Source organism: Pocillopora damicornis, chromosome 14 (assembly GCF_964200805.1).
Source record: "Pocillopora damicornis chromosome 14, jaPocDami1.2, whole genome shotgun sequence".
In the NCBI taxonomy this organism is placed as follows: domain Eukaryota; kingdom Metazoa; phylum Cnidaria; class Anthozoa; order Scleractinia; family Pocilloporidae; genus Pocillopora; species Pocillopora damicornis.
Window position 1 is genome coordinate 18,374,037 of NC_142683.1, and position 12,774 is coordinate 18,386,810.

Here is a 12,774-nt window from a genome sequence, read left to right on the forward strand (position 1 = left end):
TTCGTGGGCCGAGAAAATCTCCTTTGAATATTGAGACAAAAGAATTTTGTTAATTAGAGAGAAATCTAGGGTTCGGCCCCTGGTCCCTCAAAAGCATATTAGCTCATATTTATGGGTTTACATCTCACTGAAAAGGAGGAATTCCGGGAGAATTGATAGTGCGTGAGAAAGAATGTGATAAGCTTTATGTCGTGTGCAAATATCAGAGGCCCTTATCTTGTGTGGGCAAATAAATTATTTTGCCGGGAATATAGGGCAAAACTAACCAGTTTTAGAACGGACTGCACGGGTTTATGTCTCATTTTAGAATCCCAACTCCCCTGATAACTGAAACATGTGGGGGAAGTAATTAGTTTTTTTCCAAAAGTTACAGGCCTGTTGAGAATCTGTTTATTCTAAGAGTCCAGACTTAATTCGCAAAGTAGTAGAGTTTCTGCGACTTTTAATTCCCGCGCGTTTTAAAGCGTCTAAGCTCTAAATATTATTGAAAACAAAGTAGAAGACAAATTAAATGTCTCATGATTTTTATTGATGTTTATGTCATTCCAGTCGAGTGTCCGTGGTCCATAGTTAAAATTTTTTGTCGCATGTTGTAAACTGTTCCCACAATCCTTGTTTAAACAACGGTGTGCAACTCACTAATCCTCGTTGAGGTCCCGAAGTATTTCCGATGAGTATTCGTGTGCGTCGTCGACCGGGGGTAACCCGAAGATTTACATGGGATGCCCATGTGATTCAAACGTGTTCTAGGTCATTTTGTTTGCAATATTCCCTTCAGTTATTAGTGGAAGAAGAAGCTGGGAGAAAGTTGGAGCATCGCTCTGAGTGATGCTCGCTACTTATGTTTTAACTTCTTTTTCCTCTTCTGTTCGTAGAATTGTCCTGTTTTCGACTTCACAGATTTTACCAGCAATGATAAACTAAGGAAAGGAGAGCACAATCATTTTATGTGGTTAAATAATTCCGGAGATTGGAAAGAGAGGCGGAACGCTTACAGACTACAAATAGTCCCTCCTTTACGACAAAAAAAATTATAATGCACCGCGCGGAACTCTGAGTGTGCGCCTCACTCTCAGAGTTCCATGAGGTGCGCTAACATCAATTTTCTCTGACCCTTTTTGACTCGCACGAAGGACTTCGCCAAAAGGAGGGACTTTTTGTAGTCTAGAAAGCTTCCTCAAAAAGCAAATGTAATTGCAAAAATGTAGCGGGTTAGGATGTTTGTGTAAAATCGCAAACTTACCTCGGATCTTTTCTGAGCCTTTGATCTCCTACAATATCAGATAAAATAAAAATATTTAAGAATAAATACTGTAAAAGAAACTTACTGCAGTAGAACCACCTCTATAAGAAGACAGACACCTATCTATAAAGCCTACCTATATAAGCTGACTCGTTCTCAGTCCTTTCAAAAGTGTGCGCAGCGATAAAGTGAGGAAGAAGGGGTTGATGGGAAAGAGGGCTTATTTCCTTACTTTCTTCCAACCCTTCATACTTCGCGCTAAACTGTCCACGTCGGTTTCCAGTACTTTGGAGACAACTGGGTACGAGTCTGCTGTATACAGCAATGCCCTCCTTAAAAAGAGTTGATTTTTCTTCCTTAATTAAATTGTTCTTCCTCCTGTCTTGGAAAACTTGAACTCATTCCCGATACAGGGTTAGAAAAAAAATTCTCGACTGCAAATCACGATTCAAATGTACCCACCTTTTTCCTGCCACGGATGAGCATTTTCAACCTCTGAATTTTCTCTTCTTTTCTGTCGTTCCACTAAAATTGTTTCCATGGCTTTAGTTTTCCTGTTGAAACAGAATCACAATATTAACACAGTAACCCTGGTAACATTTACGTTTCTGACGAACTAACCAAATCTGCACAAGACTTTCCAATCATCCAGCTAACAGATCTTAAACATCCCTTACTAATAAAAAGCTACCAAAGATTAGGATACGATGAAGTAGGGAAAACTCCTATGTTCATCATACCTGTATTGCGGGTCTGAAGGATCCACAGCGAAGTGATGTGAAGTAAACAGCGCATCAAATCGAGAATCTTTCAGATCCACGTTAAAATTATCCTCCACAATTTCATCGTCTTTCGCTTTCCTTTTCCTCTTCTTTTTGCTTTTCTTTTCTTTTTCCAAAATTCCTTTCAGGCTAAAATGTTGTCGGTCGTCTTTCTCGTCCATTAAAAGCAATTCAAGCTCCGCCTTGATTCAAAATAATTAACAGAAAAAAAATGTAATGTTTCATTTAGAAATATAATGAAAACATTTCAATGTTTAAGATAAGAAATTTTAAAATGTTACTTTGATTGCATGATTTTAATGCTGATATCCGCTAGCTTGCTTTATTGAGTCGACACGATAGAGCGCTTTTCGATTGAGTGTCTGAAGAGCCTATACAAATTCAGAGTAAAAAGTCTAAAGTGCGGGAAAACGCGGGTGACCAAGTCGTGATTGGTTGTAGTTTTGTATCTGATTGGTTAAAAGAATGGCGCGAGTTTTCTAGCCAATCACAGAACGAAGTAAAGCAAAAACCAAAACAATCTCTGATTACTTTCGACACTCAATTCAAAATTTCTTTTTTTTCTATTTACCTTTAAATCCGTTCTTTTTACTCACCTTCGCCTTCTTTTCCTCTTCAGTTTCCTCGGCTTTCCGCTTCCTTTTTTTCTTCCCTTTTTCATTAGACATTTTGTCAGGTGTCTTTTTACTTTTTATATCAGTGCCAAGTTCTTGGCTGAAGAAAGGATCTGATAGATCAACATCTGAAGGAATGTCGTCACTTTCGTCGGAATCTCTGACTGTTGAACTAAAGTGCAAAAAGATTCTTTGATGTAACCTTCATACTTCATAGCACCCATCAACCCAGTAAAAATCCACAAAAAAGAGCACAACTAAAAGTTCCTTTCAGCATAAAACGTTTCCGATTCAATTTCCTTCTAAAGAGGGAACGCCTGATTTCATGTTACAAAACCTGTGAGTCGTGGCTCATGACTACTCGACTTTCATGCAAAATTTGCCTTAAAAAAATGGGACCTCCCCAGATGCAATTTTCTCCAACCATGCAAGTACTTCCCGGGAGCGAGTGGGAACGGGTCTGGACTACTAGCCTGTGATCAGCTTATTTTTTCATTGACCTAGACAGAATTTCTTCTTACAATATCAATACAATATCAAGCAGACAGGTGATGAGAATAAAAAAGAATATCAATTATGAGATTACTATTTGATCTAACACTAAATACTCCAAAGTAACATTATAAGAATTGTATGTCAGGCAATAAGGAGAATTAATAATGAGATCATAAGGATGAAAGGGATCAAGAAAAAATTCTCCCACTTGAATCTTGTGCCTCAAAATTTAATGGGAATAAACCTAATTGCCAACTCATTAAAACATTGCTACCTGGCCTCTCAGTCAAACCTAAGTATGAATCAAATTCTCTCTCACTTGTTGTTGGCAGCTTCCTTTTCTTTTCGTTTCTCTTTCCTCTTTTCCTTCTTATTCTGTAGATATGTCTCCCATGGTGTCATCTGTCTTCTCTCTTTCTCTTTTAACTTACTGGTCACCAGGTCTTCTGTAGTTTCTTGAAGGCCTGGTTCCCAAGTGATCTCTAACTCCTGATCTCTGTCTGACTTGTGCTCTCTGTCTTCAATCTCCTTTAAAAGTTCCTGTTACCATGGTGATAAAAAAATCACCATATTTTCCAATTTTTGGTAGGGTTTTAACAGCTTCTTCTGATGTTAGGGACCAGTCACTTTTATTGCCTGGGAGGGTGGAGGATTTTTTTAGGGGGGGTCACATTGTTTTTAGAGGAAATGGAGGGGAGATCAATCATTGCCAACAGAGTATAAGGGGAGGACTGTAAAAAATTGACTGCTCATTAATTTCCAAAGAGGGGTTTAATGAGAATATTACAGAGCTTTATGGGGGGAACAGGTGAATTCATCATGACACAGACAAAGTCCTCCCCGACAAAATGTCCTTTAGTTCCACTACCCCCGCTACCCCCACCCTCCTCACTCTGTCCTGTTTAAACCAAATATCTTAAAGTGCAAATGACAAAAAACCTTTGGAGAAGCCTTAAGCAAAAAGTTCAAAGTAATTCCTTCACCTTGTACTTTTCAATTTTCTTGTCCTCGTCATCTGACAAGTCATGGTTACCATTCTCATTTTTTTCTGATTCATCTTCATCTGAGGAAGATGCCAGATAGGCATTAAAATCCATTTCAAGTATATCTTCTTTTGTGAATCTCCTCATGGTTGCTCTTTGTCGTCCAAGATCAGTTTCATCCCATGTTAATTTAACATTTGTTTGATGGAGAGCTGTTGTGCAAAACCTGAAAAAAAAGAAATAAATAAAATATACATGCTAGGAAATAAATCTGTTAACCACAAATTTGAGCTGAAAGTTTTATGGAAAATGTACACAATTACAGAGTGTGTACTTACTCTGGTGCCGTATACATGCCCACAGGTGGTAGTTCTGTGGCTACAGAGTGGGGTTCCTGATCAAACTCCATATCATCAGGGATGTATCTCAAGTCAAGTAAATTTCCACTCAGTTCAAATTCTGTTCCATCGCATTCATCATACAGGACTTCTGCTGTCTCTGAATAAAAAATTATATCCTTATGGAAAATTGACATCAAATGTAAGTTTGAGCACCAACATTTGAATTACCTCTACAATGCAACAAGATAGAGTTTTTTATTATACATTAGACTTACTGTGAAAACTCTGATTGGTTAAGAGCATGCAGTAAATGCCATGTGAAGTTGACATGATAACCTCAACCTTCGACTTTGGCAGACAACTTAGACCTCCACATTGATAATTCATGATGTCGTGTTCAACCTCATTCAATAATTCCTTATTATTACATGTACATGTACCTTTTGAATTGCATTCCACAACTGCATAGAAATACCGAAGTCTGTTTAATTGGTATTGTCGCAGTTTCTCTGTTGAAAATGCAGACCCCTGAGAAAAAAACACAGATAATAGAGAACTTGGAACATTTTTTTATAGGTACAGCATGTTGTCCAATCAGTACTTTCATTATCCTTTAACTTCCAAGATCTGATTGTTAATTCCATCTTCTACAGAACTGCTTGCATATACGTTAACCAAAAAATATGAATAAAAGGTACCAAGGTATGAAATTTGTCTGCACAGTTAACATATTATACACGAGTGGTACTCTAGCTGCATACTTAAAACTTTAGCTGAATAGTCTTTCCCTTTGCTAGAGTTACATGTAACATCTTCAAAGTATTACCTCTCTGTTTTTACTGTCTTCTGCTTCCTCATTGTCACTGATATCATCTTTAAGCTCCACTGGCCCTTCGCATTCCTCTTTTGCCATTTGTTCAAGTCCATATTCTGAGGGATAAATCTACAAACAAACCAAATCATAAATAAATCAAAACTGTAAGCCAAGAAAAAAAACTAAGAAGGATTTCCATGGAATATTTCATTTTCATTACCTTGATAGACTGAATAATACCTTCTCTGGGTTTGAAGGAGTTAAACAGGACTGAAAGAAAAAAAGACAGAAGACAGAATTTCAGAGACAGGTTTTCTTTTCTTCTAATTGTGCTATGCATGATACACATAGTTTGCCAGGAAAAATTTAGACAAAAGTGATTGACAAAAAAAATTATAACAAGGTCATTTGGTATTATCAACTGAGTTGATAATGTAAATTGGCCACTGTTAAGAGTTTGGAAGCTGACATTTTGAGCCTTAGCCCTTCATCAGAGCAAATATTTCAGTTGATAATTATACTAAATTACCCTGTTACACTCTCCCACCAATGCAGCACCACAGTTCCTTTAGAAACTATCCCCTTGATGACAAAAATATACTCTACCAAACAGGTCAGTTGCTGTCACTCTGTCCCAGTCAAGGTTGCACACTGCAAGGCGTCTTGTCGCATCTTCTGTAGTTTTGGTAGAAACACCCATTTCTCCCCAAGGATGCTCAACATCATCCTAAGATATGGATCAAGAATGGTTTTAAAAAAAGAGCTTTGTCAAACAATTAATGTTTTTTAAAAATGCATTGGCTAAGTCCAAACCTGTATTGCTTCAATTTCAGGAATGTCTTCATCCTCTTCATCTGATGATGATTCTATGTCTCCTTCTCCCCTGCTAATGTCGACTTCTTCATTATTGGAGCTCACACCTTCATCATCATCATCATCATCATCATCATCATCATCATCATCATTCTTGTCATCTTTGCATTTCTCTTTGCTTTTAATTTTTTTTACATTTAATATGCTTTTTTCAACATTTTCCTCGTTACTACTGTGGAATTTCTGAAGCTTCTCTTTAATCTTTTTTCTCTTCTGTTTAATTTTTAGTTCTTCCTTTTCTCTCCTAAATGAATAAACAAACATGTAAATGAATCAGTCACTTGACAGTTTCTTCACGAAGAGCTGAAAACTAGTGCTCAAACTAGACTGTAGTAAAAGCCAGCCAGCATCTTAAAACAAGGTGATTTTACAATTTCATCTGCGAGAACTCTTGAGAATGTTGCATTTGAAATTATGTACAGTTATGAATTAACAGGCAAATGGTGCCTTACACCTGGACAAGCTTTCCTGTGGGATAAAGAAAAAAAATAACTTGATAGTACCTCTTCATTTTATTTTTATCCTTTGGCATCTTGACACCTTTCTTTTCAATCTCTTCGTCCAAGTCTTTTTCATCGTCTTCTGTAATGAAGAAAAGGAAGTGGTGTGGTTAACTCCTCTAAAGGGTCACTCAGATAAACTCTTTACACCCTAACATCAAAATGCATACTCTCCATACTGTTCTCTATACATTTCCTAAGGTGCTAACAAGGAGAATTTGTTTAGCAATCAAGAGGTTCTTTAGTACATGATCATTTCCTTCATTCTCATAACCATAATGTGTGATTCAGAGGTGATATTGTAAGGAGAAATTAATTGTTCGTCACTGTTTGGGGTCTAAAGGTTAAGAGGCTGATGTATTTTTAACCTCTTTTTTATTCCAAGGAGAGACCAAAAGGAAATTTCTCCTTACAATATTAAAACATTCTCAAGAGGAAAGATCATGGTAAGAAGGAAAAATATCGACTTGGGGATATTGTTTCATCTGAACATCAGTATGCATATTCTCCATACTGTTTGCTCTTCATTACTTAAGGTGCTGATAAGGAGAAATTGTCAGACAATCAGGGGCTTTTTTAGTTGGTGATCATTTCCTTATTCTTGTGACCTTAATATTTGATTCAGGGGTGATATTGTAAGAAGAAATTAGATGCTAGTTACTCTTGGGAGTCAAAGGGTTGAAGAGCTTAGAGCTTAGGTGGCAAACAGAAATTTATATTTAAGTTTTAAAAGAAACACAAGTTATGATATAATCAAAGTTTTGCTTGCATTGTTTGCTATACCTTTGTCTGATTCATCTGAGATTTCATAAAATTTGTGAAGATCTTCTTTTGATGTTTTCTTGACTTTTGAGCCACGTTTGTCAACAAAATCTATAGATAAAAATATAGACATACATGTAACTGAGTTTGACAAAATTAAAAAAAATAAAATTACTTATCCCTTTACACACCAACATCAGTATCCATATTCTCCATTCTCTTCTCTACACATTTCCTTTGGTACTGACAAGGAGAATTTGTTTAACAATCAAATAAATGACATCAAATTAGTGGAACTTTAATTAAACAGATTTCTTACATTTTGTTGTGAAGCTCGTATCCGTGAACATTCCTTGAAATCTTCCATCGATCTTAAGTTTCTTCTCCTTCCGTGATATTTTCTGGAAAGAATAACACACGATCATGCTGATGTGAGAGAAGCTTCGATCGGAGTCTATCTGTTATCAACTACAATGTTCTAAGGTTTGGCAATTTTATGTTCCTTATGGGTAGATTTTTTCACAGAATCAACGACAATTCGAAAAGGAAAATGAAGATTTTATTAAGGATATGGGTAGCTAAGGAACTCAAATAAATTCAGGCCATCAAATAAAACAGCTGAATTCAAACCTTACTTTGAAACGCGGGTCCTGAGTCACACGTGCGAATCTCTGATCGGCTTCCATGTTCTATTTTCAGACAAATTCTTCACGCGATTAACAACTCATTGAGATAATCCGCTACCTATATACAAAAATAACTAGGAATATCTTTTACGGAAGAATTTGAGAACCTGTAAAGGCAGTTAAAGGCGATCTTGTTCGGATAACCAAAACAAACTGCGACGAGAAACGAAAACGTCTAGGCATCCATTTGCTAGGTAACCACTCATATTGCGCAAGGAGCTACAGAAATTACCTTACCCCACCGGGTAAATATTCTGGACTAGGGGCTACTATGTCTTACTGGCATTTGGAGGACGAGGGTCGGGGGGAGGGGGGGGGGGCACAGGACAGGTCAGTTTGTTACCATTAGTATTGACTTTTTCTTTATTTGCTTCTTTTTCAAACACAGTTCCACAAGGACCCCACTTTTCTAAACTGTTACAATAGGTAATTGGTAAGAATGGTGCCAAAAAAAGAAGCTGACATTGAGAAAACAAAGTAAAAAAAACAAAAAAAGGGGGATGAAAATTTTTATATGATAAGCAGAAGACAGTAAAAACAGAGAGGTAATACTTTGAAGATGTTACATGTAACTCTAACAAAGGGAAAAACTATTCAGCTAAAGTTTTAACTACGCAGCTACAGTACCACTGGTGTACATGTTAACTGTGCAGACAAATTTCATGCCTTGGCACCTGAATCCTACACACATTTTAATGATCTGCCACAGGGCAGATGCATAGATGTCACCATTAACAACACATTGCTTTTTTATTGTAAAAACAAATATATTCCACATTGCTACAGGTCTCTCCAGTAACAAATCATAGACGTCTAAATGTGGTAAGAACATAACTGACACATCCGGCTGCACTTCATGTGCCACTTTTTGCTCTCACCACACTAAACCCTTTACATCCTAACATCAGTATACATATCCTCTATACTGTTCTCTACTCATTTTTAACTTGCTGACAAGGAAAACTTGTTTAACAATCAAGAGCCTCTTTAGTTGGTGATCATTTCTTTTATTCTCATGACCTTAATGTGTGACTCAGGGGTGATATTGTAGGGAGAAATTAGATGCTAGTCACTCTTTGGGGTGAAGAGTTAAATGTCATCTGTAATCCATGAGTAAACAGATGCACTGGAATATAATTTATCTTTTTAAAAGAGACAATGGACACTCTAGCCTCAATATACCCAACAAAACTCATTACAGGCCAAAAAAAAAATTAATATCAAAATATAAATGATGAAAAACTGAACCCTAAGAATACAAATGCAATTTATTCATTTTTCTTGAAGAAAGTACTACTGGCCACAAAAACAGAACTTTTGAACAATGACCTCTGACTTTTATTTGATATATTTATTTACATCTACTAGTTTCATGGTTGTGCTACTATCAAGGATGGAAAAGTCCATATCCGTTTCACTTTATAAAACATCTGTGGCCAGCTATCTAAATTCTTTCAGAATCACCCACAAGTGACAAACTGATATATATACCTTTACTGAAATCATAATGTCAATATTTATAGACCAAAACTACTTGATATGAATTTCATCATTGACATTAAGTCATTTTTCCTTGAGAGGAAGTAATCTTTGGAACTTGTAAGAGCAATTTCCCTGATATATTCTCTCTTGTTTGCCACTTTTCTTTTTTTTTTTACAAGGTTATACTGGTCATGCTGGGCTGAACCTCTTGAGGAACTTGTAGTTTGATAAAATAAAAAAGTATCCTTGTAGAATGAGTGTGGATTCCTTTTCACACATGTACTTTGGTACAGCTGTTGTGTGCTGGACAAGCAATGTCATCTTGTTTGCATCAATCCTCTCCTTTGTAAGACACCATTGTATCCACTTTATGAACAGATGTTGAGAAGGACCTTAATCGCACTTCTTGTGAATTTGCGATGATCCTCGCTTGCGACTCTTCCCATGTTTCAGGAATCTCTTGATCTCTGTTAGTGTAAGCCAGTAGGTCAAATGCACCTGAAAACAACAAAACAAACAAGCACACAAACAATTGATTGCAGTTAAAATTACCATAATTTTCAGAAACAAAACAATGCACTGCCCTCAAACTAAAAACAAATTGAATAACACTTACATCGCTTCTCAAGAAAGGGAAGGAAGGTAACACTGGCTGTAATTTGTCTGATCACATCTCTCATTTCTCTTTGAATGTCTTTCTTGCTTTTTGATGCTGGAGGTTTACTGAAAAACACAAAATTAACATCAAAAGACATAATTTTCACACAAATGTAGTTGTCTCTGTCAACTTTCAGGTGAGCTCTTCTGTTTGTAATGGCGATGGAGAGACAATATTGTATCTTGATAAAAACTTGAGGGTTGAAGGGGTTTAACTGCCTTAAGAAGTAGCCCCTCCTGAAAACAAAAAAAACAATAAAAACAGACCAAAAGTTGTGAGACAGTACTGTGAAGCCTGAGCCCTACATGACAGCTATGTAAATGAGGAAACACATCAGACTGATAAAACATCCAAAACTTCCATACTGTGTTGACTGTACAGCCTGTCACCCACTTATGCTCAAATCTCACCCTTAACTATTGCCAAGCTTCATATGCCTGCTATTTAGTTGTTTTTCCTAATCAAGAGTTTGGAATAAGTATATGAATCCTATGATCACAGAAATCATATGTATTTAATCTTTATGAATCTTTACAAAAGAGGTATGGTTTTTCAGTATGTATCAGTATAATTATGCAAGTGAGGTAGTTACAGAAAGAATTTTGAAACATTCCAGCATGGTAGTCACAAACCCTGCTCCTTTCTTGTTTTCTGTTTGCTCATTCTTTTCACACTGAATATCAAACTGCCATCTCTCTATGACTTCATCAGTGTCTACTTCACTTATCACCATGACAACCCGCTGGAGGGTATTGTCCTCAAGCCAGTCTGAAAGAAAGAAAAATCTCAGTTTTAAAGTAACCTACAATCAGCCGTTCTCAGCTGGGGGGAATATGAAGTAATGTTGCCACAAGGTCTGTGTGTATAAAAAATTACCAGGGCCCTTCATAGAGGTAGGGAGTGTAGTGAAGGCAAAGACTGTTTCACCTTATAAATTAGTTTTAAGGTTGCTTGATTGCTGACCCTAACCCTAAGCAACAAAATTTTTCTCAAAAAAGAGTTTACAACTGAGCCAAAGAAGCCTTCAATTTGAAAATTTTCCGAGACAGAGTGTCCCCCAACCCCACTCCCCTAAAAACACACTCACCCCTTGACAGTAATGAGCCTCCACCTATCGGTAATTATAAAATGTCACAATCAGTGCAGCCTTTAGCACCCACTACATGACTTATTTCATTTCAACCAGTCTGATTACAAATATTTTTTTCAATTTCCTGCCTACCTTTGAGCTGTTGTAAAACCTTGGACAGGTAATCTTGAAGATCCTTGTCGTCACTGACGAATAAGGTCAAATCATAAAATTGCTCTCTCTTGAAAGAATCAGCTGGATAGATACCTCTTTGATACAAAATGCTAAAGCAGGACAAAAAGACCAGTAGTAAATTAAGAGCTTATGAAATAATACACAAGTGCAATAATTGCAAGCTTATCCTAGCTAAATAAGTCGATTTAGGGAGTTAGTACCGATAATCTCTGCACTCTGACCTGTACACCTTTTTATCAGCAATCATTCAAATAAAAAGGCAATCAATATAACTTACCCCACGCAGTTTCTGTGAGCATTCTTGATGTTTTAAGTAGATTAAAGAAGTTTTGTAGGATTCAAACAAACTATAATAAACTTACAGTATTAGCCATGTAATAATCTAGCTTACTTAAGACAATCGACATCCTCTTTTTAAATCCTAACTTAGCTATATGCAAAATTTCCACAGGTTCACTGTAAAAAAACTCTAAGGAAAGCAAAACTTGAACAATACACTTGTCATTCCGTCCTCTGTGATGTCTTCAAATCAACATTTTAAATATGTCAACTGGTAAACAACAATACTTCATAAGCTTATCGATAAGAAACACGCCATAGAAACTCACTTGTTTATCCCGTAACCTGTAGATAAACGTAAAAAAAATATTTAAAGCTTCAAAAGGAGAGAATTTCTAAATCAAAACTTAACGAAAAGAAAATTACCAAAGAATTCTGTGACTAATTCAGCGCTTCCCTTCAAAGTAATCGCCTTGTTTTCTTGTCTAGTACATGCCGCCATTTTTCAAATCTAACGAGGCTTGCAAGGCAAGCTGGGAAGGACGAAGTCAGGGACTGAAACGGGAGGGAATCTGGAACTAGTTACCATCGCCATTATTACGTCATTTTCTTTATTCTGCATTCTCCCTCCAAATAAGGACTGGACAGTTTTTCGGCCGTAAAAGAGAGAGGTTTTATTTTACTCTTGGAAAACGTGCTAGTGAAAGGTCATTTTTCCTGTGGATAGCCACAATTCTTCATTAATTGTAATAAAAAAACTCCAGGGAAAAAGTTGTAAGAATTCTCATTTTTTCATTTGTGTTTTCAGACAAAAAATGGTCTGTTTTCGATTATTTTGTAATTCTTAAGATTACTTATTCTTTGGATCTACTGAAATTAAGCGTGGGTAACTACTTTCGCTTTATCAATTTTCAAAATTTTAAAAACTGCCGAGAAACAAATTTAAGGAAAAGACCCACAAATTTGACGCAAATGGTTCTGAATACAGCGGATGGATA

General features: G+C 36.5%; 2 protein-coding genes across 3 annotated transcripts; both read right to left on the reverse strand.

The window, feature by feature from the left end:
- Positions 1 to 512: 512 nt before the first annotated feature.
- On the reverse strand, positions 513 to 8,295 carry LOC113673918 (ESF1 homolog). 2 transcript variants are annotated; one of them, XM_089194713.1, is made up of 17 exons: positions 8,043 to 8,295; positions 7,727 to 7,808; positions 7,429 to 7,518; positions 6,649 to 6,724; positions 6,086 to 6,389; positions 5,879 to 5,999; positions 5,493 to 5,542; positions 5,285 to 5,401; positions 4,899 to 4,986; positions 4,456 to 4,615; positions 4,118 to 4,343; positions 3,454 to 3,674; positions 2,622 to 2,811; positions 1,984 to 2,207; positions 1,706 to 1,797; positions 1,244 to 1,271; positions 513 to 920 (listed from the first exon to the last, which is right to left on the reverse strand). In XM_089194713.1, the coding sequence occupies exons 1-17, from the start codon at positions 8,091 to 8,093 to the stop codon at positions 836 to 838; spliced, it is 2,205 nt and encodes a 734-aa protein (XP_089050839.1). In that variant the 5' UTR covers positions 8,094 to 8,295; the 3' UTR covers positions 513 to 835. The 2 variants fall into 2 exon arrangements, with proteins under 2 accessions (XP_089050839.1, XP_089050838.1); XM_089194712.1 differs by having other exon boundaries at positions 6,649 to 6,727; positions 8,043 to 8,289.
- A 1,048-nt stretch (positions 8,296 to 9,343) lies between these two features.
- On the reverse strand, positions 9,344 to 12,411 carry LOC113673870 (mitotic spindle assembly checkpoint protein MAD2A). Its single transcript, XM_027190326.2, has 6 exons — positions 12,203 to 12,411; positions 12,106 to 12,121; positions 11,456 to 11,586; positions 10,866 to 11,001; positions 10,192 to 10,298; positions 9,344 to 10,073 (listed from the first exon to the last, which is right to left on the reverse strand). Exons 1-6 carry the CDS (start codon positions 12,276 to 12,278, stop codon positions 9,907 to 9,909), a joined length of 633 nt encoding a protein of 210 aa, XP_027046127.1. The 5' UTR covers positions 12,279 to 12,411; the 3' UTR covers positions 9,344 to 9,906.
- Positions 12,412 to 12,774: the final 363 nt, after the last annotated feature.